This window comes from Lethenteron reissneri, chromosome 17, assembly GCF_015708825.2.
Source record: "Lethenteron reissneri isolate LAM-NWPU_2019-01 chromosome 17, ASM1570882v1, whole genome shotgun sequence".
Lineage (NCBI taxonomy): Eukaryota > Metazoa > Chordata > Hyperoartia > Petromyzontiformes > Petromyzontidae > Lethenteron > Lethenteron reissneri.
This window is the reverse complement of record NC_083795.1, coordinates 1,749,297-1,776,168: the sequence shown is the minus strand read 5'-3', so window position 1 is coordinate 1,776,168 and position 26,872 is coordinate 1,749,297. Positions and strand designations below refer to the sequence as shown.

The following is a 26,872-nucleotide window of genomic DNA, read 5'->3' as shown; positions in this document are numbered from 1 at the left end:
CCAGCACTGGAAACATTGTCACAATGCGTTTTTGTGTTACTCCTTCAAACAATGCAGCATTTATAACAGATGTTTTCAGCCACTGAGCTCAAAAATAAAGGGGCGCTCCGCTCCCTATGTTGTTCTTACGCTGGTCGTGTGGGCTCGCCGTGATATTTGCATTCATATCTTTCTTTCTGTTGTTGCTCATCCTCTATGCATTAGCCTGCCAAGACTGCACAATGTCGAGAGATAACTTTGTAGTCGAACGTTACAATGCAAAGTATCTCGTGCTTTTGTTCAGCCTCGCACCAAATGTAGTGGTTTCGAAAAAAATAACGTGTGGGTGGATGAGCCTCTTTGTGACAATCATGTGGGATGCGGTTCGTCTCTTGATTTGCCGTTGTGCTGCGTCCAATATCAATAGACTTAGAATGGCAGTCTGGAAGAGTTGATGCGCAAAACATTTGCGTGGCTGCGCAAAAGAGTTTGACAAATCAAGGCCACTTGTGTCACAACGTTTTTGGCTTCGGAGTTAATTGTTTTGCCCAACATCGTCCTTCAGGAGATATACAATGCACATTTTATTGCATAGTCACGCCTAAGTGTCTCCCTGTGCAAAGGAGCAGTGGGGCGCTGCTCTTGGTCGATTGGCAGCCCCGAGACGGCGGTGGACATTCCATATTCCTTTGGGAGGGGCCCAACTCAACAGGATGGCCAGTATTGACTTCCACCGCACAGTCGATGATGGGCTGGGTGACCTCTGACTAAGATTTCAACTCATTGCTTTACATTTGTGAGTTGATCACTGTTGTGACTATTGCAACTCCTGTACATGGTCCCTGCCATAGTAATGTGGCTTTTCCACTCGAGGCTCAGTCACCGACAGAGATGAGTGCCCTAGCCCTCGCTCGCTGGAGCAGCGAGAACTCAGGCGTATAGGGTTGCGGTCTTATTTAAACATCTTGTTTTCACCACTTAGAACATGTGCTGCAGAGATCTATAATTTTTTGTCGGAGAACAAGGAGTACAAATGTGTGTAATTATAAAACGAAGGCTGTTTGTCATTTTTATTATTAATTTCCATTTAATCGTTGCGTAAATCCCAATTTTTTAAAGCAATTTCCTAATTTTTCCATTTGAGAACCGCGTTTCGTGGTGTTTGTAGGAGTGTAGAAATGTAGCCATGCGATGAAACAATTTTAGGCTTTAGTGGGCATTATGACCAGAGCATTAAAATAAAATAAAATCATTGCCGCCATAAAAAACCCGAGCCTAATTTACCAACAATTAGTGGACGTGCTTGGCGCACCCACTCGGTGTAGCGCGTGTTATATAAAACAACATCCATTATTGTACCGTGCGAAGAGCCAGCGCGAATCTCGATCGCTTTGTCAACTGGGGACGTGTGCAGCGAGTTGCAGAGGGAAGGGCCGATGTATTGTTCGCTTTGGTTGTATGCGGCTGTACAATGTAGGGTACGGATTCATTGCGGCTTACAATGGCCTCCCCTTGTGAATGTTAAATACCGAGCATGTAAATAATCATTGATTTATCCATTAAAATTGATTCCTGCGCTCGTGATACATTCATTTAATATTTACAATTTATGCAAATGTTGTATTGTTAGGCTCATGCTCGTGGAATGAATGTGACAGCACAAACGAGACAACACTTGTATATTCTTCAGTTGAATCTGATTTTAATTGTCACAATCCATCGTGTTCACTGAAGGGGGTGAACTTATTACATGCCCTCCGTTAAATACCCCGTGGCGTCATTCGCAAGAGTACACTCTTGCAATGCAGTGACAAAGCTGCAATGGCAGATGTAAAATGTGAGTCTTGTGCTGTTGAACGGTTTGTCCAAACATTGTCTTTGAAAACAAACCCCAGTTTCCAACGCCAACAGCGGCGCAAATGGCGAAGGCGACGTGATTTGGTCGCTTTGTTTGTGGCTTGCTTTTTGGTCTTCATTGCCAGTGTCTACGCCTTGGTTTTTTTAAAAGCCACATATACCCTTTGACGATGCTGTGACGTGACGAGTATAGGCCCCCATTATAATAAGCCATGGGTTAACAAGTCCTCAACGGCAGAGCAGGTGGAAGACGATGTAAACATCTCAGCGGCCGTGAAGGTTGACGAAGGCTGCAGCAGCACGATATCTTCAATCGTCTCGGTCTCCTTGCCATTGCTATTCATGGTCCCGTTCTGTCAAGAACTGCGTGGAAGCCGCTGGGCAACAGCGTCTCCACGATAAAAGAAATCACGCGCAGGCATCTGTCACGGAAGGAACGACAGTTTCCAGCGCGACACCTTGATCCTTATTCCACGCATTAGCGGCGATCGATCGTATGGAATTAGAAGCAAGCTGGTAACCGGGGTGCGAAATCCGCCTCTCGCAGGGCGCCGTCTACCTGCTGCTGCTCCAGTGCCCACCGTGGCGGTGCCTCTTCTCTGTTGGCACCCCAGGGTCCTTCCGAGCGGTGTCGATTCTTCATCCCCCACAACGAGAGAGCCGTTCTCATAGTTGTCGACCCCAAAGGGGACGATGGGTTTGAGATTCTTCGTGTCATTCAATAACTAAATAATGAAACGCATTGAAGCACGTTTCCCCGGAAATAACCGTTGTTTTTTTTAATTCACTTTCACGACGGACAATCAATCTTGTGTATTGTAAAACACCAGGTCTATTATACCACATTGGTTGGCTCTTGTCTAACACAGCATTGTGTATCTATAATTTATGTGAAACTTTCCATTGATGTGTAAATCATATCTGTCATTCTATCCAGATGCCAAAGGTACACTGGAAAGTTGTGGGTAGTCCTGCAAATATGTGTTTTTTTGGCCTTATTGGGGGGTCCAGGTGTCCCAGGATGTTGCTGGTGGAGGGAGATGTCTGCAGGCTGTGGTTGGTATGTCGCCAAAACACCAAAGTAGGTCACCGAATGGCAAATGCCGTGTAATGTCCTCTATGGATGTTAAAAAAAACATTTGAGTGGAGTGAATGATATGCATTAGTGACACTACCCTTGGGAAGAACATGCATTTATTTCCTTTGCAGTAAAAAAATAATTTGTCGAAGAGAATAGCCTGCACTTTCACGTCGAATTGTGTTCACGTATAAAAGCCTTTCATGTGGGTGTAGGGCAGATGATAAAATGTTAATCAAATGACTGCATTGGTCATAAATATACTGAGTCAATCAGTAATTCTCACGAGGTTTTTGTTCAAGGCTGTATGGCAAATAGAATGCTAAGTTGCCTTGGCTGTTTTTTTGTTTGTAATATCTCCTCTAATGCAATGGGTTTGCTCTGGTCACACCTTAGCTCCTACCTGGTTATCTAAATCACGATCTTCGACTGATACTACACTGGGATTTTTGTCCTGGCATCTTCACGCCTGCAACATGACCCCAAATAGAATCAGTGAGACATCCCAATATGTAACTCTCCTTCTCGAGTCTTGCGCTAAAGCCATGCTTTTGTGGTTAAAGGAAATAAGGTAATCATTCATATTATTTTACCAGCTTGGATTTCACTGAAACCATCTGTCTCTCTCGGAGGAGTCCTTGCTAAAATAAGTGAGCAAAGAAGTGGAATGATTGCAGCAGCGTCACCAAGGCCAAACATAAATGTGCAAGAGATGAAATGCAAATGTTTATATAACTCAAACTTACATCGACACCGCCGAAACCCTCTTAAAAGCAATGTACGTTTTGTAACATCAAATAATTGAAAAGTAAAATCGTGAGTGCTACCACTGCTCTATTTGTGTGAAACTACGGCTTAAGTTAGCGGATGTGATGAATGTCATTCACACCTTCAAAAACATTCACGGCTGGCATTTCTGATGAGTGCTGCAATTTGTGAGACTAAGTGGAATTAAATCCAAATCAGGAGTGAACTCAGCCTGACTTTTACCTGGGGTCATGGAGATGAGTACCGCTTTGTGGGAATTTGAGGATACAGAGCCCCTTAATAGTAATGTGGACTTTCCACCACCAGCGGTTGCGTGAATAGACTTGAAAAATTATGTCTGACCTGGTCCACTCGGTACACGTACAGTGCAATGTAACGTGCACAGTGCACTCAGAGCAGACGGAGGCTCAGCGATGGGACAGTGTCCAGATCTTTCAAGAATCTGTGAACTCCTCAAACATTCCAGCCTGGTTAAACCCAGGATGCATCGTAGGCAGGCTAGCCTGAATGTTTCAAACTGGCGCAGATGTTCCTTTAGACAGCTCCACGTTTCGAAAGCATAGAGAAGGGAGGGCATAGCTGTGGCCGAGAAGACCCAGAGCTTTGTATGGAGCTACAGGCAAGGTAGATTCCACACAGCATTACGGCAGCTGATAAACCAGAGCTTGTCATTAGCACACTGCCCAAGTACGGAAAACATCTCCACAGAGCCAAACAAATAAAATTATCACGTGGCGTACAAACATTTTACAACGTGCCAGTTGCTCATGTTTCCGCTCACGAGTTAAAGAACAATTCTCACAACCAAATTTTGCCAAATAAAATCTCGGAAAGTCATGGATTTTATCTTGACTTCCTCGAACTGCCCTTGACCCTGGTCACTCGTCCCACCCTACCCCTGCTCAACACGAGGATGTTGCTGCTGCTGCTGCTGCTGCGTTAGTTAGCGGCCGTGCGCTGCGCTAAGTTCTGCTGCTGCTGTTTGACGCACGCGAGCCATGCGCATCAGCAACGGCGGCAGAGTGCTGGCAGCATTAGCATGCTGCAGGCGGCAGGTGCTCGGGGCCCGGTATTGATGGACTTGTTCCTCACCCTTCCATCTCATTGATTGTATGCAATTAAGGGAAATTACTCCTGAATACTTTTTGGTATGATGTTAGCAGGGACTTGTGGGTGTTATTTTTCCTGGTTGTAGAGGGAATGGATTGGCTTGTTTCAGATGTTTTATTTTTATTTCGCGGGGGTTTTTATCGCCTCCTCGTGCTGATGCGCGCGCTTCGGCCACCACACGCGAGGCGCGCTCATTTGTCTGGTTGCGTTTCGTGTCGACTCGTGCATCCACCTTTGTCGCTGTGTTTCGGGACACTGGAATATCCTTTGTTTGTCACTGTGTAAGCGTGCGCACAAAGACGATGAACCCAGCGGCCTGCTTAGCCGTATAGATTTTTGGGTGGGTGCTGTTAAGGCCGGCATGACACCCAGCGCCCTAGCCCGTTCGCCCATACCTGCTCCGTATTGATTTTGACACCCTAAGTACTTATTTGAGTTTAAGTTGATCAAAAGAAGGTTGCGGGCTAGGGTTCACAAACTCATTTGTATATGCTGTGGGTGGTGTAGAATGTAACCCGAGCCATAAAGAGCATGCTTACGTTTGTAAGACCCATGCACAAGGACACATTTCTACAATTTCATCTTATATGCACCATAGCATCAAGTGCTGTTAGCAAGTGTCTGTTAAGGTCAGTATAGCCACAGAGTGGGGTGTTGCCAGCATCTCTCTGGAATTCCATTATCTTATCAGAGCTAACGTTTACACACCACTCGAGGGACTCGTTTTAGGCTGGTTTTATCCAGAAGAAGCATATTCCACTTTCATATACCTCATGTCGATATTGTACATTACTGAAAGTCGATCCTCGGTGACTGGGATCATAGCATAGTGCGCGAAACGCGTGCACTTGGAAGCCGGGTGAATTGTTGAAGGCTTGCTCACAGGAGTCCATACGACAGGCCAAGCTCGGTGGAGACCGGGCTTTTTTGTTGAATTGCATGGGTTCCATAGTAGATGCCTATCCCCACAGTGGAAGACTTGCAAACACATCTGACAGAGGACAAGACCAGAGTAAGTGAACAGATCAGCTCCATAGTCGGTCCAGATGTTAAAGGGGCATGAACATTTATGTAGTCAAGCAGAAGTTCTTGCTTGGACCATTGGTGCATCAAAGGTGGTGATGTGTCCATGGGCCAGTGATAGATCAGCATATTGCTCATTACAAGCCCATGAGCTGCACCACAATCTAGAAGTCTATTGCTGTTAGTGGTGAGCTCATCTGGTCCATGTTTTCCAGTCTCCCATGCCCAAGTGCTAGCATCTTGACCGACTCAGGCTTTAAAGTCACCCAAAAAGATGACTCTCCTGATGGGCCATTTTAGCAAACACCCGGGAGATGTAATCAAAGGCATCTTACTCATCAGCATTTGCCCATGGATGTCCACCTTTGGTGGGGGCATTTGCAACTACAACCAGCGTTCATTTCTCCCTGTGTATGGAAAGGCAAGGGTACAACAGCCTGGGACTCGCAACCTCCCACACGTTACAGCAACACTCCCAGGCCCCCTCCATTATTTAATTTTGAAGGAGAGGGACTCCCTGATGTTTGTGGTCCTGCCACAAATAGAGGACTGTCCACCCCTTATGGTAATAGGAATCAACCAGACCTCCTGAGTTCCTTACACAAACAAAGACAAAGATCCCCCGTGTAGGCTTCAGACTTTTGGGGCAAATGTTGTTGGTGAGCACCGATGAAGGCCACCATGGCACACAAGGGAGAAGGTGGCCAAAATCATGCCCAGCTGCCTTTGTCTCCCTAGTGGCGATGTTTACACGCCGCACCAGGTACTCCTGTGAGGCCGAGTCGACCTCGGGAAAGCTCAGGACCAGTTCAGATAATCGCCACTTTATGTTTGCCGTGATCGTGAATCGAATTCGCGTTGCCAGGTTCGTAGCGCAGCGTGCTAACCGCTATATTTACCACTCCCCTAAATACATAGACATGTACACACACACAGATACACACGTGGACAAATACAGCCTCACAATCAAGTCTGTATATTTTTCTGCTTGAGTAAAGCATTGCCACTCATGTGCGCGTGTTTGTTGTAAGTATGTATTTTGAACTTCTTTCGTACCGTACGTAGCCAACCGTGCTAATCAGGTGCCTGAGCTCACGGCGCGTGTGTGTGTGTCTGATCACCCAGGCTCTACGAAGACAAAGACAGGGAGGAGTTTGAGGACTCCCTGCGCGAGCTCTTCAAATCTATCAACAACATGATGCGCAATACCCAGGACTCCACGCTGCTCGTGCAGGTGATGCCCTTTTTCTAATCGCTGCCTCCTTGCTTTGGGTGACAGCCCGGTTCGATATCCGTCGATGTTTGAAACATGGCACGCATTAATCCGCAATCCGTAGGATCATGTCGCTGTGCCGGCAGATGAGCAGAAGTGGCGGCGAAACCCCTTGGGTGTCATATCACTGCACTTTTAGACACGTCAGCGGTACCGGTCGGGGGTGTTGTGGCCAGAACGCCCCGCTGGCAATCACAGGGTCATGGAATCATTTCCCAGTGGAGTTAGCTTGACCCATTATCTCCCTCTGGTATCTAAATTAAATACCACTTTGTAGTAAGTCCACATTGGTTGTCTCCTCGGGAAACCGGCCATTGACGTAGGAATGTCGAATGTTCGGGCTCAGGACTGTCAGTTGAGATCCGCATTGCTCCCATGGCTTTGTTGAGCAGAGAGATGCTTTGATGTGAAGTGTCCCAAGTGTTTTGTTTGGGTTATTGCGCAGCAGCATCCCCATCGTGTATGCTCGCAAAGCGTGCCACGTGCTTTCCTTAGGTTCCAGCGCCACTGCACGGCAGTGCCAAACCTCCCGCTGGCTGCGTTCGGGAGCCAAACGTGTCCGCTCACAGTTTACTGTTTTTAATTTTCACACGGAGAATAAACGTTCAAATCATCGGCAGGTGGGTGCGCAGGGAAGCATTCACTTGCACAGCCAATGAGATGGTTGTCTCAGTCAAGAGATCGTCTGTCCACTGAGGACCATGCAATTGTTCGACGTTGGGATGCGCATGAAGCTTGGTGGATGCTGGTAATTGCTCGACACGTAATTACTCCCTGTCGCACGTATTACTCCCGAGTGGAGGAAATATAATGGGCATTGGAATAATGAAAAGCAAAAGGTCAGAGTGTCTTTGTGCTCAAACAAACAGGGGGCTGTGGGCGTCTCTGTTGGAGGCATATTAAGCCAGTGGTGTAAATTCCACATTGATATTGCAAGGACCGCTCTCTCTCTCTTGCAACCAAGGTTGGCTTGTCAAAGAGTCGGGCTTGGTTTTTACAATATTGGAGGCATGTGGATTCAGACGAACGCCGACTGGGATTTTAAATTGCGACCTTCCAATTTCAAATGTGACATTGACCACATGTCAGATAAATTATGTAGAGGTAGAGAAATGTGTTTTTGCCAAGAGCACGCCAACCTGCTCTTGCTCCCCTATCATTTATTCATTTTGATATCGGGACCTTGTAACGAAACGCGACAAACTAATGTGCCTAATAATTCCGTTTATTCACACGGTGGTCACCGACATGCTCTGAATGTAGACACTAGAACACCATTCCAGTGCCCAGCCCTCGGGGAACTCGGCTCATGCAACATTTCTTTGTTTACATAGCCATTGCGTTAATACACGCGTAACATCCTCATGGCCGCCGTGCTCGTCACCATTTCAAGTTCCCTGCTCAGGCCAGCGACGGCTGGCCGGGAGAGACTTTAGTGATCCTGCTCTTCACAACTCTGGCTAACCGCCTGGTGACGCTGGTTGTTGTTGTTGTTGTAATCACCAGCGAAACGTCGCGGTACTCGAATTGTAAATGTTGTGGATTTACTCTCCCAACACACCGTTGTGCTCAAGTGGTAACTCATTGGCAGTTTTTTTTAACGTGACAAGCCTTGCTAATTGGCTGTGGCGGGTGTTGGCGGGATTGACGATACAACAATATTATGGATAATATTGCTCGTGAAAGTCTACGTGTTAAACTGACGTTGGGAAGCTCGTGACAGCGCCTTTAATCTTTGTACGATGTTACCGGTCACGACGTATGGATTGGGAAATGAGGACACCGACAGAATATGGAACAACATCTGAAAGGTGCCGAAAGAAGCAGAGAGAGTGTGCATTCTTGGAACAGCATTGAGAGACAGAAAGAGGGACACGTGGATCAGAGACATCGTATTGATCGTTAAGAAAATCAGTGGGCTTGAGCAGGACACACATCATTAGAAGGGGTGATGTCCGATGGTGGAGATTAAAGGCAGAGCGGTAGCCAAAGGAGAGGACCGCCCCAAAGAGGATGACCACTGCGGAGATGGAGCAATGAGATCGGCTCGCGTGTGGGAGATGGATGGATCGTTACATTGTAAGACCATTCGAGAGGTTGACGGCTTGGAGAGGCGTTCATCCAGCAGCTGATGATAATGACAGAATTGTGGACCTTGATTTTGAGTTTCTTGTTTATGTCGGATGTTGCCAGAGAAGTGTGTTAATGAGCTCGAAGGGGCCACTTGTTTTCCTGTGGATTATAAAGGATTGAGGATCTTAAAAGGCTGTTCATCTCCTTTAATGGCACACACTCCATTCACAATGCCGTGCCATCGCGAGGCTTGTTTTTGGGCTCCAGGACAAACAAATGAATGCATTGACAATATTGGTTTTACGAATAAGCTATCGTGAGGTTGCACAAGCTATGGAGAGGTTAACAAAACTGTTCTTCCGAGGAAGTGAAGAAGAGTGGTTGTCACTCGTTAAAGGGAAGAGCCAGTTGAACTGGAACAGTTTTTAGTTTCCTTCCTCATCATACAGTCACAAGCAGCGGGGTTATTGCTGACAGAATGTGGAGACTTCTCACGCATGGCGTTTATATTCAACTGCGAGGTCTATGGACCCAGGTGTCCCAGTCAAAAAATGCGCGGACAAAAAAAGTTTTGAAATATTGCACTGTTACAGTCGGTGTGACACGAAGCCAACCCAATACTGTCACATCTCGAGAGAAAATGTTTGCGTGGCATGAATGCTTTATGCATGGAGCGCACAACACTACAGCAGCGTTGACTGGCAAGTAGAGCCAGCAGTAAAGAATGAACAAATCGTCATACTCGGCTCTCACCTGAAGAAAAAAACCCTACGTACGGGTTTCCCTGGTCAAGTGAACGTCAGGGCAGTCCTCATCTTTCCCAGAAGCCTTGAGCAAGTGGTGGGAATTCCACGTTCCTATTGCGGGGGACCAGTTTGGCCTACAGCAGAGCCACTGTCATTTTACATTAAGGCGCTTCATACTGAGGATGATCAGTAAGGTCAACGCTTCCATCAGGCACTGAACTGTAGCGCAACTCGGTTTGATGGACTTCAAAGAATCGACTGCAAATTCACAACGTGTTATTTGTATCCTTTGGCAGTAAAACGTTGCCGCTGGTATCTGCAGCTTACATCTTGACGTTCCCCCCAAACAGTGCCTTCATTGTACTCGTTGCTACGACATGAGAGAGAGGAAAGCCTTCTGCCGCACACATTACCTGCTTCCTCGCCGTCGCCTTGTCGGGTGCAAGGCACAAATTAATTTGAAGGATTCTTCTGCTGCCACTGCTGTCACTGGTCGGGCTGAAACCCTTAAAGTCGACCGTGCTTTTCGCAGAATTTCAGGATGGGAGACGACCTCTGAATGTAGACTTGCTCGTGTTCGCAATGAGCCCAAAATATCAGATCAAATGGCTTAGACTAGCAGTACTCTATTTTTAAATTATTCAACTATATGTTTTTTTCACCAGGTAAGGCCTACTGAGCTATAAAGCTCTTTTTCAGAAGCGACCTGGCCATAAATGATAGCTCAGCGAAGTGGCTTCTCACGTGGAAATGTATAGCCACCAAATACTCTAAACGCGTGTTTCTAAATGTGGAGAGAAAAACAGAAATAGCCGGAGACAAAAAGCACGTGATCACGGTGAGAACATGCAAACTCCGAATATACAGCAGGCGTCAGGGTGAGATTGAACCCACGACTTCCTGCATACCAGGCGAGGTAGTTAACATCTCGCCACAATGGGGCGCCGCGAGATGTGCTTGCTCCCTCGCGGACCTCGCACTCGCCGCTGCCGCTCGCTTGTTTCAAGATCTTCCAGCCGGCAGTTTGCCAAGTCGCAAAAGTTGCTTTTTTTACACCGTGCTCCTGGAAAGTTGTCTGATAAACTTACCAATTTCACGTTGAATGGCTTGGCTCTCCTCTAATATACGGGGGAGATGGAAACGTACAATGCGAGCAATTTCGTTTCATTTTGGGCCGTATTGCCTTCCAGTTACTGGCCGTAAAACATGGACAATATCAACGGAGCTTTGTCAAGTTCTCTCTATTCGATATCCGCCCTCCTATTGGCGGCGCCACGGAAGCATTACCAAAGCGCGCTGTTAGTGCGAGCGCGAGGCTGGCTCTTGGTAAATGCTGCGCCCTCGAGCGGAATTATTACACTGATTATGCAGCCGTCACTGCTCAGGAATTTGTCTCAAGCTAGCGCACTCTAATTTGGTTCTCGAAGACGGAGTCATTCCTAGTCACGGTAATAACAGGTATTGCAATCGTTTGAAGGTTTGTTCGTCGTAGCTGTGTGGAGTGAAAAGCATAAAAAGTGATGAGGGTTGTCAAAATGAATATTAAGCTCCGGAGTGTTGCTGCTTTTATATTTCTCAAACAATTTTTTTTTTGACAAAGACATGAAATATAATCAACACTTCAGGCTTTTGATCACGAGAATATAAGCAGTTCACTTGAATATTTGTAAACACCGTGTACGTATGAATAATAAAAGTAAGTAGTTTACATAACCGTTTTCAATTCAGTATGCTGTACTTTTTTTGAAGGAAATTAGAATTCCCATGTATTGGCGGATTTGTTGATGAAAAAAAAATGCCCCTGGCTCGATCCAATAAAAATGCAAAATGTTTAATCACACCCCATGTCACATTTCAAGTTGCATACGCATTAAAATCGTGTATATGCGACACATATACAATTTATGATTGCGTATGTTTGTGTCACGATACCAGAGAAACTTGCAGATTATTATTCCGTGTCTCCTTTGACCATGAAAGAGAGGTGTTGTTTCACCGGATTAGCGTCTCCTCTAAGTCAAAGTGTCTCCTTGGGCACCCAAGCTTTTGGGTGGCGATTAAATAAATTGGTGATCGTGAGCCGGTCATTGGAAGTTCCACGTTACTATGGTAGGGGGCTAGTCTCTCGAAGCAGTACCGAATGCATTGACCCCGAAGAGATACGAGGGTGAGTAGACGCTCAACTGGGATTTAGACTCCGCGTCATTCGACTCCGTGCAGAGCGCGTGCAAGGTTTCACATGTGGGTTTTGCTCAATCCCATTATCAAACTTAAACGACTCGCATTTTCCGAGTAAACACATCTCCAAAAGGGGCTTGGGTTGATTGTTTACTCGGAACAGGTGTGCACACATGGCGATGTGCAAGCATTCATCAACTCCGTAGTACATTATTGCCGCCGTCTTTTGCCAAGGACAACTCGGCCTCCTGACTAAGCAGACCCGAAGTGCCAGCAGCAATCACCGAGGATATTGCTCCCGCAGCAAAGTTTTGTGGAAATGTGCGCACGCGTCCGTTAATTTGCCCTGCCCGGCTTTCGCAAAGCGCTCTGCGCGGTGGCCGCCGCTTCAGGAAATGAAAGTAATTGCTCGGGATAGGAGACTAACCCCGGCCTTCGTAATAAGGCAATGCAAATTCTCAATGAAATAAATAAACACCAACGCTCACGTTCTGCTTCCCGCCCTCCCGTAGCGCCCGACCGCCCCCTCTGACCGACAGGCGGGACACCGCTCTGTGTGTGTGTACATTTACATATCGTTAATAAAACATCACTCTGGAGTTGAGCTTGCACGGCGGCAGTAATGGAAGCCAACAGGGCTTTTCATTGAACAGCAATATCACGGGTGATGGACTGGGGAGGTTTGCGTACAGCGCTGCATGCTGATCTTACACTTATCCACGGTGAGACCCTGGCGCACCAGTGCCTGCTAAGGTTATGCCTCCCGAACTTGAACGCTACGGGATGACCTTCACACCATGTGTTTGTATTTTAGTTACCAGTGAATGTACCCCTCGCCGAATAACGGCCCATCCACCCCACCCCCCCCCCAAGTGTAGACCACAAACCTACACGCTCCGCTTAAAAAAAAAATTGCGTGTGCACGTCACGTGTTTGCTGCGTGCGACGTCGGTCGATACCTTGGGATACCCTCCCAAGCGAGATGTTCTACCTGAAGATTATTGTGTGCGTGAAATACTTTGATTAAAACAATCCGAATAAAAGTCCGGCCATCTCCTCCTGGCCACTTTTTCAGCTCAGCAGGTTTTGGAAATCTGACAACCTGCACATTAAGTTTGTTGTCCTTTCCCCGCCCCGCACAACCGATTATCACGGTTGGCTCGGTACGATTATATAGAAGTTCAACATACAGACGTGCGTCCGTCCACCACCCCTAGCATTCCACACGGTGGGATTTCTGGCTCCGTTTGCTGCCTGCTGAGCGTGCACCTGCTGCTGATCGCTGTAATCAAGTCTAAGTGCGTCCCTTCTCGATTGTTCGGCAGTGGGGCTCCCATCTCCATCGGTGGCTCCAGGCCAGTGGTGGAAGTCCCAGCATGTCTACGGTTGGGGGGCCGGGCTTTCGTTCAATTGCTGTTGACCTCCCACCACACAGCGGTCGTCAGTTTAACTACCCCATGCGGATGTTGGTCTGAATTGCTCACCACGCCCCGCCCCCTGACTGGGATTTGAACTCTTGACCTTGTGACTTGAGTCAAGCTCACTACCCTCAAGCTCACTACACTCACCATTGGGTGGTCAAGCTCACTACACTCGCCACTGGACGTGTGCGACTATACGAGCGTGTGTACGTTTGATTTGTTCTCCTGCCACACCTGACTGCTTGTGTCCCGTGCCCCCCGCGTGTGTCTCGCAGGGAGCCGCCATGAAGTATCTGCCTCTGATCGTGCGCGACGTCCGCGGTGTGTTTCATCTGACGGAGCTCAGGTGCGCCGCTTCGATTAATCAACGTCACTTACTGGAAATCCGTCGACTATGCAATCTCGCGGCGCTTATCTGCTGCGTGAATCTGTTAAAGTGAAATTTGGAAGGGTTGCCGACCTGTGATGGGTGGATTCTGGGTGGAGGGAGGGGGCAGGTGGGGGGTGGAGACCTTTGACATCTCAATCAATCAGCCGCTCATTCGAGCCACGGATCTTTGCAACAAGCGGCGAGCGCACCACCGCTTGACCAAGACATCCTGCCCCGTTTGACCGTGCGCTGCCAGTTAGTTAAAAAATCCTTGAGCCACCGGGAAAACATCTGCTTTTGGTGTCAGAAGATCGTGATGGTTACTTTGTGAGCCGGTCACCCAACTTGGGGCTCCCCGCGCAAGGCGCACCCCAGCGGCTCGGAGCAATTAATGGCGCTGAATTGTGTGTTGGATAATTCGCGTTCATTATCTATTAATGGATCGGTTCATTGGCCATTCAAGCCAATTCCAGAGCGGGTCCACCCGATCAATTGTAATGTGATTCAGATAAATTCGGGCTGCTAACGTGGAAAGTGCCTATTGAGCAGTGAGGAGAGTGCATTATCTGGCAGTGTATTGAGTGGCTGCTCTGACGCCACAGTTCATGGGTTACCAACCAACATTGCTGGTTGCTTGCGCAGGCATGCGTGTGTGTGCGCTTAAATAGAAACCAAGCCAAAGATTTATATTTTGCTGAACAGACCAAAGTGGGCAAATTCTGTAGCAAGCATTTCCCAAGCCTGGCACATTATAAATCGGAATCCAACCCAGGTCACGGGCTTGTAATGCAGTGCATTAACCTTTGCACAACTGTGCCCCACGCACAGAAAGACTGCTCTGAGTAAGTGCTGTTAGTGAGCGCCTCTAAAGGCCAGCAGAATAGCACACAAATAGCTGCTGTGGCCCGCACGAGTCTCCCCGGTACTGACACGTGTGACTTGCTGGAGAAGGTCGTCATATAAAGCTCAGTCACACATGGGGATGCCCAGGACAAAGTCATTTGCCGTTGTCCAATGAGGGCTTGCATCACGTGACCTGGAATCGACCTTGAGTCACTGAAATGGTAGTGCACTTACCATTGTGTCAGCTCTTCCCAGTATACACACTTTCTCACATATTCCGCATGCACCTTTACAGATATTGCGTGCTCTGAAGCCCACATGGCTTGGCCGTTTCTACAGCCCTAGACTTCGTGGGTGTGGGAGGATAATGATATTGATTCTATTTAAACTGTACACCTGGATAATCCCTTGAGATGCAAGATCTCATTTTGTTTTTATTTGTTCTGATTGCTCTCCATCATTGCTGTCATTCGTTTTGTTCGATTTACCTTTGTGGCAAGCCCCGGGTCAGTCTTGCAAATGAGACTCATCATGGTCTCTTGAGTCGTCACCACCTGGTTCGACAAAATCTACTCGAACACTTGAAAGGGAGTCCACCGTGCTAATTGTCACATACGTAGCAAACAAGACAAAGATCCCCCGTATAGTCTGTAACAGACTGTTGGGGCAAGTGCCGTTAGCGAGCACCTACGAAGGCCGGCCCGGCACACGATGGGCTGGGTGGCCAGCACCACGCCCAGCAGCCTTTGTCTCCCCAGTGGCGATATTTACTAACCGTAACAGGTGCTTATTTTAGGCTGAGTCGACCTAGGGCAGGCCCAGGACCAGTTCAGATAATTGTCACTGGTGTTGGCCATGAGTGGGAATCGAACTCGGGATGCCGGGTCCGTAGTGCGGCGTAGCGCTAACCGCTACGCCACCGCTCCCCACCCACCACACGCCCATATAAATGATTGAATTCTGTAACTTATACAGTACGCATTTATACAATCAATATCAGACACGGTGAACACACACAAATACAGATTACAATGCCTCCCATGAAGTTAGCCAGAGCCACAACACGGCCGCAATCATCTGGGGAATTATTGGCGGCAATCCGCGTACATTTTGAAGGGTCAGCTGAACAGTGGCGTATGAGATTTGTGTTTTGTATTTTTGTAAACACAATAAGAGACAATGATCGCATAACAGTCTGACATCTGTGGTGATGCTTTGTTCGTGGTATTTGCTATTGCCATTATTGAAGTTTTCAAATGACTCTTCGCTGTGTTCTCTTTGTGGGGATCCTCATGAGGTTGCCGTAGAATGCATTGACTTTTCCCTTCATTGTCACCACCGCTGCAGCTTCGTCGTTCCTCTGTGCTACCGCCGTGCCGCTGGCATTGTGGTGTTGAGTCCTTGGCTCACAATTGGAAGGTCACAAAGTCTACGTTTCATTTGTCGTCGTTGTCTTAGTCTCTCACCCCTTCTCCTGGGCGTATCTAAAATGAGTGCCAATTTTGAAGGAGTCAACAGTGATTATCATTTGGAAATACTCATCCTCGTCTTAGGAAAGTGGAATTTACACCACTGGCTCAGATTCATCAGTGCACATGAATACCACCACATGTTAAATTTTAGCAGTGAGACACCAACGGAACACTCAGTGTGTCTTCAGACTCCTGCTTTGCTGTTGTTTGACCCGCCAATGAGCGTTGATGCACGCGAGATCGAACCGTCGTATCCAGCGATCACTTTTAGGGCGATAGCAATGAGAAATGTGCACAGATAGGTCAGCAGCCTACTCGCTGTACCGTTATCTCTCAGCGACAGCCCAGCAGTGGCAATCTTGAGCACAGAGTGATCTCTCTGGGACTCAGCGGTGCTGCCTCTGAAGCACGAGGCTACTGGTCTTTGTCACCATGTCTGGCTCTTCCAGGGGGGGCCGGGGGGCAGGCGGGCGGGGGGGGGGTGGGGGGGTGGGGGGCGTTGCCTTACACCTTTCTGCGGGCCAACTGAGGTGCAATTATGTAATTTGTCGTTTACAAGATTGACGCATCATTGGGCCGTCTCTCTCACCCTGCAGCCACCTGTTCCAGGAGTTCATCAGGAACATCCCGCAAGAGCGGCTGACCAAGCAGAAGCTCTGCTGCATGACTGAAATGGTGTACAGAGACCTGTTTCTGCACAAAGGTGGGACGCACAAGCACGCTCAGAGCCACATGCTCTGCACACTTTTTCGCAGGTGGTTTGCTGCACCGATTGTATGAATCTGTTAGTTGTAACACTCGACTCATGAACACGAGGGTAACGGATTTAAATCCTGCTCGGGGATGGTCACCACGTAACCTTGATGGGGTTGACAAAATGAGTAACACGGTGGGACGTCAAAAGGGCCTGTCCTTTGGATTAACTAGCCCTAACCATAGAACCATGGAATTCGACACTTCACGTGCCCTTAAAGTGCGCAATAGCGTGGCACATGCACCGTGGTGAAGTCACCGCCACTTAGTGGCGAATGGCGGCTGCTGCTGTTGTTGTTGTTGTTGTTGACGGCGCCTCGCTCCCTCCCTGCCACCCCCCGTGTGCAGAGTGCCGCGACGTGCTGCTGCCCATGATGACGGAGCAGCTCAAGTCCTACCTGGAAAAGATGGAGGAGCTGGAGCCTTGTGTGCAGCTGCTCAGCAACATCCTGGAAGTTCTGCACCTCAAAAACGTGGTAAGTGCCTGCACTCCTCCTCCTCGTGGGGTTTACGCGTGGCACAAGCGCCTGGGTAAGCGGTGCATTCGGATCGCAGCTGCAACTGTCGATGTTTTTCATCCTCACCTTCCTCCTCATTAGTTTCAGCAGCAGCGTTGTTAATCGGGATTTACCAATGCATTGATTAATACGTTTAAATCAATTGCCATGCTCATAATATGTGCGTCGAATCGCGCACGTCACAATTAATTATTTTGTTCGTGCCTGTTATGTATAATTGGTTCGTGTGACCTCCAAGGCCACTAGATGTGCTACTTTTACCATACTGTTGTGGTAAAAATAGACTCTTTAATCAAATCGTGACCTCAAATCGTGACAAGTTGCGAATTGTTATGTTCCTACTTGTTTCAGGGTCATCATTATCATCGTTGTAGTTTTTTCCGTGATTATCTTCATCATCCTCATCAGCACGGCAAGTGGCAGCAGCATTAGCAGCAGCAAGAACATCGTCACGACCAGCAAGAGCAGCGTCACCAACAGCAATTAAGCATCATCATCTTGAACAGCCGCAACAGCAGCATAAGCACCATTATTATTATGCTCATCATCACCATCGTTCCTGGCTTCACCATGATTTGCAATAGCAGGATCAGCAGCAGCAAATGCGTCATCACTGGCAGAAGCAATCTCAGCATTATTCAGAGTAGGACTGCAGCATTCTCATCAGCAACAGCATTATCATCATCATAATAAGCAATTTCATGTGGCTACCAGTTGTCATATGGAGAAACTGGTCACCACCATGGGAATATGGAATTTCCACAGGTGGTTGAGGGCCACCATACAGAGATGAGAACTGTCCAATGCTCTTTGGAGACGCCTTCACTGACTTGAGGCACGTCTCGAATACCAGTGGAGAAGCTATTGAGGCGATGCAAATATAAACACGTTGGATAAATAGAGGCATGGGGGAGGGTTAAAAGCAACACAAAAAAACTCTTAAAAACTGAATAAAAATAATTGACGAAACGACATGCGACCGATAACACTGCAGCAGCGTTGCGTGTCACCAAGCCTTCAGACCAAATCGACGCGGCGCGCTGTCTTTTCTTTCCTCCCGGGCGAGATAATAGCGGTGCGCGTACGTGCCGGCAAGTCGATGTGAACGGCGGCGTTGAAACGCGTCCAGACGTGGCCTCGCGAGGCTGCCGTGCCTCGGGGGGGCCGCGGGTGGGAGGGTGTTGGTGGGCGGGGGGGGGGGGGAGGCGGCCCGGCCCTCGACGCGCTGTGTTGGCCGCCCTGTGGCTCCGCTCGCCTTTGCCCCCCTCCGCCCCCCCCCGCGCTCCTCGGCGCCGTAGCGATCGCCGGGCCGCCGGTTGGCCATGTCCGGAACGGCGTGGGATGCGAGCGAGCGGCAGGTGGCCCGTGAACCCCCGCGGAGCGATTGACATTTTACTGGCGACTAATTGCGTAGATCGGCAAACCCTGTTTGTGTTATTTCCACCGAAAAAAAATGTCTGTAGAACAAAACCAACAGCATATGGAAATGTTAAAATGAATACGTTCTTGGATACAATTAGTATATATTTTTGTGGGATTTCAAAAATAAATTCACAACAAGGGAGGGACCAGTTTCCGGCCATGGAAATGTGAAATTTCCAATGCTGGCTCGGGGTCACCAGTAGAGGCTTAATTTTATTGCGGTTAAGCATATCACTTTGTATACATCATCGGTGATTGTCCTTGGGATAAACAAGCCCTCTCCATAGGAATATGGGAACAGATGGAACTCGGGCTGGAAGCCAGCCTGTCTAGCTAGGGCATGGAAGTTGGGTTCTGGTTTGGGCACTGCAAGAGGTGATGCTCTCGCGTGCCTGCGCAGCTTCAGTAATGGTTCCACCACTGTCAGCAGTTCTTCAGCGGCGCTTGCTGTTAACAGTTTTTAATTGTGTTAGCTGTGCTATGTAGGGCAAGGCAAAGTCAGGTCGAAGCATCACTCTTTGCCAAGAGCAACGGTGCAGCTTTCATCTTTATAAGCACCCAGAGGTCGGTCACTAATGTAATAAAGGTCGTGGAAGCGACTTCTGGAATCCGGTCTTTATTTGTCTTTCTTTTACAACACTCCTTCACGCTGCTGACAAACAGCGTGAGAGGGAGAGAGAGAGACACGCGCGGCCACGTGGCAGCCTGGACCCCGCTCCAGCGTGGCCTCACCCTCCGTTCGTTCCAGATCTGACCACGTGTTGTTCGTCTCCACCCCTTTTTAATACCCGGGTCACGTGGTATCTTTCCACCAATTCTGGTTAACCTCTATGGAATCTTCTAGACTCCATCGTACGCTCCTGGGACCACGCCCCTGACTCCTCCCCCCATTGGCTGTGGCTAAAGCCAGCAGAACCAATCCTCTACTTACAGATGTCACCTTCCCATTACGTCAGGGCCACGCCCCTAGACTTCCCCCCATTGGCTATGGGCCAGGACCGGCAGAGCCAATCATCGTGACGAGGTGTGATCCATCAGCAACCCGGATATATCCTCACATTACACTAAGACAAAGGTTTAGGACTGTAAGAGCAGACCTCACTGCTGCTCTGTTTGTACACTGCACCCGAATTGTGTCCAAGCCTCTTTGGGAAACCAAAAACAACCTCAGGGCTGTGGGTGGGTCACCCCTTCTCCCTTCACTGCTCTTGCTGGTTAACTCTCCTCTTGCAAGGCTCTGTGCACAGCAGATCCACTGCATACTCCGTGTTCTCTGCCCTAGACGGGTACTTCCTAATGACACATTACATAATTTCTCCCACCCATCCACTTGCACCCAAATCGGAACTCCTTCTTCATCCCACCACTTTTCCCCTGGTCTCCCCCGAAATAAAATGTGTAATTTTCAGTGGTTGTGTTGTCGACTTTGCAACAACAGCTGCGGGATCTGGCAGAAGGAAGGGAGGGCGGTGGCGAGGTGTGGAGGCACCAACGGCATTGGCTCGGTTCGCTTCTTGACCTTCGGCCTCCCACTCGCTTGCGGCGCAAACCGGCGGCGCACATTCCACATTCCCCTGGCGCTGGGGACCAGTCTCCCCATAAGAAAGGCTCAGCAAGTGGTGCTCTTTTTACCGATGCCAGAGGGACGACTGCGAGCTGAGGGTTTTAACCGCTGCACTGCTGGTCTGGGCCCTGCGTGAGTGCTGCGCTATGTTGTGCTTGGCTTTGCAGGTGGGGGGGGGATATTGTTGTATCAGCATCCTACCCTCCCCGCTGCATGGCCCAGCGCACATCCATTTCCAAGCAAATTGTCAAAACGCACCCTCCACCTGTGTTCAAATGTGAAACCACTGGAGCCACGCCAAGCGTAACCATTTTTCCAAAACTCAATTTTTCCCCCGCCCTCTCTCTCAGGCTATTGAGATTTCATTGTTTTGCAATTCTTTTCAAAGCGGCTGCCACCCCTGTAAATTTAACCCCGCTGCAGGTTTAATTTTTGACATTTTACTCTACGGAATGTTTATTTTATTTAAACGTTTTTTTTCCACCTAAATGAGGTAACGAGAGTCGATCTCGATTTTTTCTCGCGTTGTATTTTGAAATTTTCGTAATACATTTTTTTCTGCTCGTGCTATTCAGCAATCAGTAAGTTGGACTTTTTTAAATGCAAACGAGAGCTCATTATCATCAGTGCGAGGAAGAGCGATTGCTCCAAGTTTAAGTGACCTCCATGGCAACCCGTTATAAAGAAGTTATCTGTGTTTAAATTCTGCTGCGATGATTGTCGCGTAACAGTGACTCAAGGGTTACTGCAATCAAATTCAATTCAAAGTGTTCTATCCTCATGCGCAATTGAGTGTCGGGTGCCACTCATCTCCACTGGTAGCTCCGAACCACTGGTCGGAACCCGCGTTTGATTTGCGGGGAGCCGGTCTTTATAGGGCAAACACTGTGCCGCCACAAAGCGGCGATCGTTTTATCCACCTCTGTGGGGTTGATGAGCCTGTCGGCCCACGCAGTGCAAACGGAGCGCCGTGCCACAGCGCCACGCTAACATCGGTATTCATAAAAGCGGTCTCTTCCATAGAGAGGGCTCTGGGAATATATCATCTTTCGTGAAATAGATCTCTGTGGTGATTGAATGACGCTTGAGGCACGCGCGTCACGCTGCGCTCTTTTCTACATTTTCTCCCCGTTGAGTCGTCCTCTGCGTGGATGCGAGCAGCAGCTTGTTGGCTTCACTATAAAGCGCACTTCAAAAACACCCGTCACTGTCCAGTTCCCATATTTATAGTTGACAATGCCCTGATCGATATAATAAGTTGTTGCCTCTCTCGTGAACTCTGCACTGCCAAAACAGATTAGCCGTGAAGCGCACGGCTTCATATTTACTCATGTGGTTCTTCTCCGTGGATACCTCCGTGCGAGTCGGTTTTGTTGGGTGGCCCTGCGGCGAGAGTGTGGTCGATTCAGCCACGATTGGGCCAGCCGCGATGTTTCCGGTGACGATAAAATAAGCATATCTTTGTATGAAGTCGACAGTGTCTGTCCCAGTGTATGTACTTGGTCTCTACCATAGGGACGTGGAATTTCCACCGATGGCGATGAGCGATTCCGCACTCTCAATCGGGCAGTTTGACTTATTGCAGAACTCTGACACTGGTCTGTAAACATAGCCTGGTATCCCGAAATATAATATGTACGCCTTGCGGTAAATATTCCTGCGTAGCTACATGCATGGGTAAAGGATTGGTAAATAGTAATGATTTATTGCTCTATTAAACATAGCAATGCAAGCGGGAATGCCGTTGGACTGGACGCATGCCATGGGATTCTGGAAAAGCTGCCAGTGCGACACAATTAGCGAGAGTAAGTCACCTAATTGAGTCGTCCGTGTAAACTTTTATTTGAATACAGCTGGTGACAGGTAGTTAATCAAATGCGTGCATACAGCCTACGATTCCACTTGCACTCCGACGCGCTCTCGCGCGCTCGCGACTGCTGTTGAAGCTCACCGTAAATTGAACGTCGCTTGTTTCCGATGCTTTACAATCGCACCATTAACCGGCTAAGGTAATGAACAAATAGGTGAAGTTCAGGAGCTCTTCCGACTTTTTTTATGGTGTGCGCTCAGAGGGCCGTGAGCTCGAGGAGATGGAGTAAGATGTTTGGATTTGTGGCGGACAAATGCCCCCCCTCCACCCGACTCAGAAGCATATTAAAGCGCATTTAGAACTTCGCAGGTAGCGGGATTATACCAATGGTACTCGCAGACAAACTCATCCACCCAGAGAGTTTTGTGAAATCGATGGAAGCGCCTGAGGCACAGAGACATCAGTTAGTTCGATTTTAGGATTCAAGTGAGGAGGCCGAAGGCTGTGGGAAACAAACCTTGTCCAGATTCGGTGCAAATTTCTTGGTGCAGTTTGTGCAGTTATATGGAGGAAATGCTTTCAGTATTAAAAAAAAAAGAATGTTGCTTTTAAATTGGACATTAGTGAAATTAGAAAGTCTCATTACACTTAAATCTCCTTTTGGCCTTTAAGCAGCAGAGGAGTCATTCAGTCATTGTCCACGTGGGCTGGGGAAACTCCCGCAACCGTTTCGAGGGGAACATTCACATCTATTTATACAAATTAGCCGCTTGTAAATTCCATGTTTCTGCTCAGTGGGGTAACATTAGGCTCCTCATAAAGAATAACAATCCTAAGCAAAAACAAGTTTGATATCGGGTGATGTTAATCTCTATTGGCATCCTTGAATAAGTGATGGCAATTATACATTCATGGGCTGAGGCCATTAAAGTTATTTATATTCATCATTTGATTGATTCAGGAAATCCCCGTGCAGTCTCGAGTTTTCTTGTTTTCCACACGAGTCTTGCTGCTCGTGGCGTGGGGCTGTTCGTAAGGAGACTGACGATGTGCTCGGGACGGAAAAAATATCTTCCCAGAAAGTCCGCGGTGTCATCCGTGGCGTGCGCCGCACCGCTGGGACCGTTTCGGTCTCCCCGCCGGAATAAAATCGGGACACTGGCGTTGCTCGCGGCCGACGCGCTCCCCCCTTGGGGCGAGCTACGAGCGGCGAGGAATTAAAACTCAAAACGAGAGACCACCCTACTCCCGCCCCCCCCACACTCATTGTGTCCTGCGTCATCAGCTCAGGATTGAGACATCGAATGGAGAGGAATACGCGTTGGTAATGCAGCGCCTTACCTTGTGCGAGTCGCGCTGAGTGAGCGAGACGGGTCGCCACAAGATTTGGCCCGTGACAAAAGACGCGGGCCCCGCCGCCACGCGTGGGGGCCGGGGAGGGGGGCTCGAGCCACACTGGCGATCGAAAGCGCTCCGCTCAGAAGGAGGAGGCGCAGGTGCCGAGCAAGTCGGCAGTGCGAGCCGTCCACCGGCACTCCGGCCTCCGCCCGAACGATGGCTCCGTGAGAACAACCGGCAAAGCCAACTCGGAATGGCCCGTTCGTTCAGAGTATTCGGCGTGCGCGAAGAAACCCGTAGTTGCCATGCAGACAAAGCAAGTGTTCAGTTTGTTTTCCTTCCCCCACACCTCCGATTTAGCATCAGATGTGGGGGTCTGTAAACGTCACCTCACAGCAGATATTATGCTGTAGTGTGATCCGTGCACAACTGTCTAGGTAGCTAATGGGAACGAACCTTGGATTGTTCACTAAGTAGCGGTTGGCCCTGGGAAGCGAAAGGCACGCACTTGTGACCTCGCTCAAGTTTTCGATGAAAACAACACAACAGAAACATTCCCTCCCCCGTGCCGTGCACTTTCGCAAAGCCGTCGGAGATTTTGGTCTTGCCAGTCCTGTGTCCATGACATTTACACAAAAGTTTTGTCATAGACACTCTCAGTTGCCTTCAATTGTTCATATTGCTTATTTACTTAATTCACTGTTTTCCCTGGCTTCTTGTACGTATATATATGTTTTGCAATCAAAACGTTATATTCAGTCCCTTGTTTTCTCATTACATCAATAAATCTAACTTGCCTTGCTCTAATTATTCCTATGAATGTTCTTGTTGTGTGCCTTGCTGCTCTCCGTAATACATTCATGAAATGTTTAACATCTTCCTTAAAGAAACGCACACATTTATCTGGCTTCCAGTTTGCTTTGCAGGGTCTTTGTAAATGTCCAGCTTTCACATCCATACACAAGAATAGACTGTCTGTAACACTGCAAGTAATCTAGAACCCATTTTTGCCAGTACTGATGTTTTTCTCTGTGACGCACCTTCCATCTATTCGCAATGAAACATTCATGAAGCTTTCATATTTTTACACCATGTAGCGCTTGCATCGCATCTGCTTACGTTAAACGTTAGAAAAGCAAAAGTCTCCATGACAATGTATGCCCACGTCCAGGTATAGCTCGAGTACAAGCAAGCGTAACTTGTCAGAGACACAGCTTCTGTGGCCGTATGGAACGCTCTTCCTTCCGATATTAGGAAGCCACTGGAGCTAGGCACTTTTAAATCGAGCTTGAAAACTCATCTCTTTGGAACTGCTTTTTTGTGATTCGTCTGTTGTCCTTCCACCCGCACCTCCAATTAGCACGGCTGGCCACATACGACACACACACGCATACACCAGAAGAGGCATTAGGGCCCAAGATCATCTTGTGTTTTCCCCAATTTGTCGCCACCGTATGTGCGTCTGCTCGTGGGGGAGGTAACAGGTGGCTGTCGCTTGTGGGTAACGGATTGGACAGAAAGAGAGAATTCTGCTGGCAAACGTGTTAGGACAACCAGCCCGTTGCAGATGTCCTATTACGTTTAAATTGCAAGTGAAGTTTAGAGTTTGCAGACCGTAGCTTGCCGCACAGGAGCAGGGGGAGACGAATTTTTCGGGAGGCGTTTAGGCGGATTGTAAAGAGTGTCTCTGTGAATAAGTATTTTTGTTAATATTTTTGTTTCCACGTCTTTAAATGAAAAGACAATAAGCAATGTGTGCTGCAACGTTCGCACCCGGTATTTATTATACAGTGATAATTAGTATTACTTTTGTACGTGTAGCCAGGAGAACCTCAGCGAGCCTCAAGATGATTTTCAAAGAGGGTCTTGCCAAGTTTTCACACGAGTGATGTTGCCACTCACTGTGTGTTATCCCAATTGAGTAATGTGCAGTTATTTATTTCAGCATTGCATCATTTGGCCAATACCAGTGTTACATCGTTTTTTAGTTTTACCAGGAAACCGGACAACCCATGCAGAACAGGGAGAGAATGTACAAACTCCACACTCTGAGCCGGCAATGGAACCCAGGCCCTTCTTGTTGTGAGGCACACGTGCTACCACTGTGCTATCCTGCCGTCCAAATGAGTAAGTCTAACTGTTGAGATTTGAGCAACATAATTCTTAAGCTGTGAACTGTTCTTACAAGTAAGAACACTTCCATTAACCTTGCCAAAATCAAGTCAAAGTGTCTTCATTAAAACAAGTGTCGGACAGTCCTCATAACAATTTCTGGAGCGGAACCGATGTTAGAAATTCCACAATTCCCATGGCAGGGGTGAGTGTCTTCTTGGAATATCCACTTATGATGATTGACATTCGGATGGGGTGCTTTAGTGACTTCCAGCAGGAATTATTATAAGCTGGCTGCAGTGTGAATTTAATGGTCAGCTCCAATGCATTTTGGCATTAATATTCAAAAGCGCTCAAAATGAAATGAGTCAAACGTCCCCAGGTTGCCCACCTCATAATTGAAAGGTTGCGAGTTCGATACCTGATCAGGATTTACCTTTGGTCATCATCACGAGTGCAACTTTGTGGGATGTCAACCAGTGTTTTTGTTCGAGAATAGATACGTGGAATACACTTCACTGGTGTAGGATCATAATGGCAGATGAGCTCTTCCCTATGCTTGTTGGGCAGAGACACTTTGAATGATTACTGCACTGTCATAAGTAACATACTTGGAAAATAGGGCTCACATCAAACTGAAACCCAACCATAACCGTATTATGAAGGGTAGCATCTTTGCCGGCATTATGCCCTTTAGTATTACGCAATCTCTACAAACTCTCTTCAAGTTTGATTTGCATTTATTTGTTCCAGTTCATTTATTGCATCTGGGCAAAATTGGAAAAAGGGCAAAAACAAATAACCCAGTAAGTGTTTGCATTTTGGGCTTGTGCAGCAATGCACAGCGCAGCAATCAACACGCCCCGTAATGAAACTATAAAAATGAGTTTGCTCTCCCACGAGTGTGATCTGCGTGTAATAGCGCCGGATTACTTTGCGTGTGTGTGGGTGCGTGCTCCCCAAAATAATCGTTCTGTCCTTGCAGTCTGGTGGTGCTCTTAAGCACCAAATGTAAAGAAGCAAACGGAAGTGAATGTTGAGCCTGGTTAAGTGCCCAGGCTGGGTTAATGATAGGGACAGGTTCGCATTAAGAGCGTGGTTGACTGGTGACCAGTACGCACGCCCTGCAATGTATAAGCATGTCTGTGCCGTTGCACACAAGAG

General features: G+C 48.0%; 1 protein-coding gene across 1 annotated transcript in view; it reads left to right on the top strand.

The window, feature by feature from the left end:
- LOC133343304 (dedicator of cytokinesis protein 1-like) overlaps positions 1-26,872 on the top strand; it is a 316,745-nt gene that overhangs the window by 86,023 nt on the left and 203,850 nt on the right. The window contains 4 exon segments of the mRNA XM_061552782.1: positions 6,941-7,049; positions 13,782-13,852; positions 16,788-16,894; positions 17,293-17,420. Of these exon segments, the coding sequence (XP_061408766.1) occupies positions 6,941-7,049; positions 13,782-13,852; positions 16,788-16,894; positions 17,293-17,420 (415 nt within the window).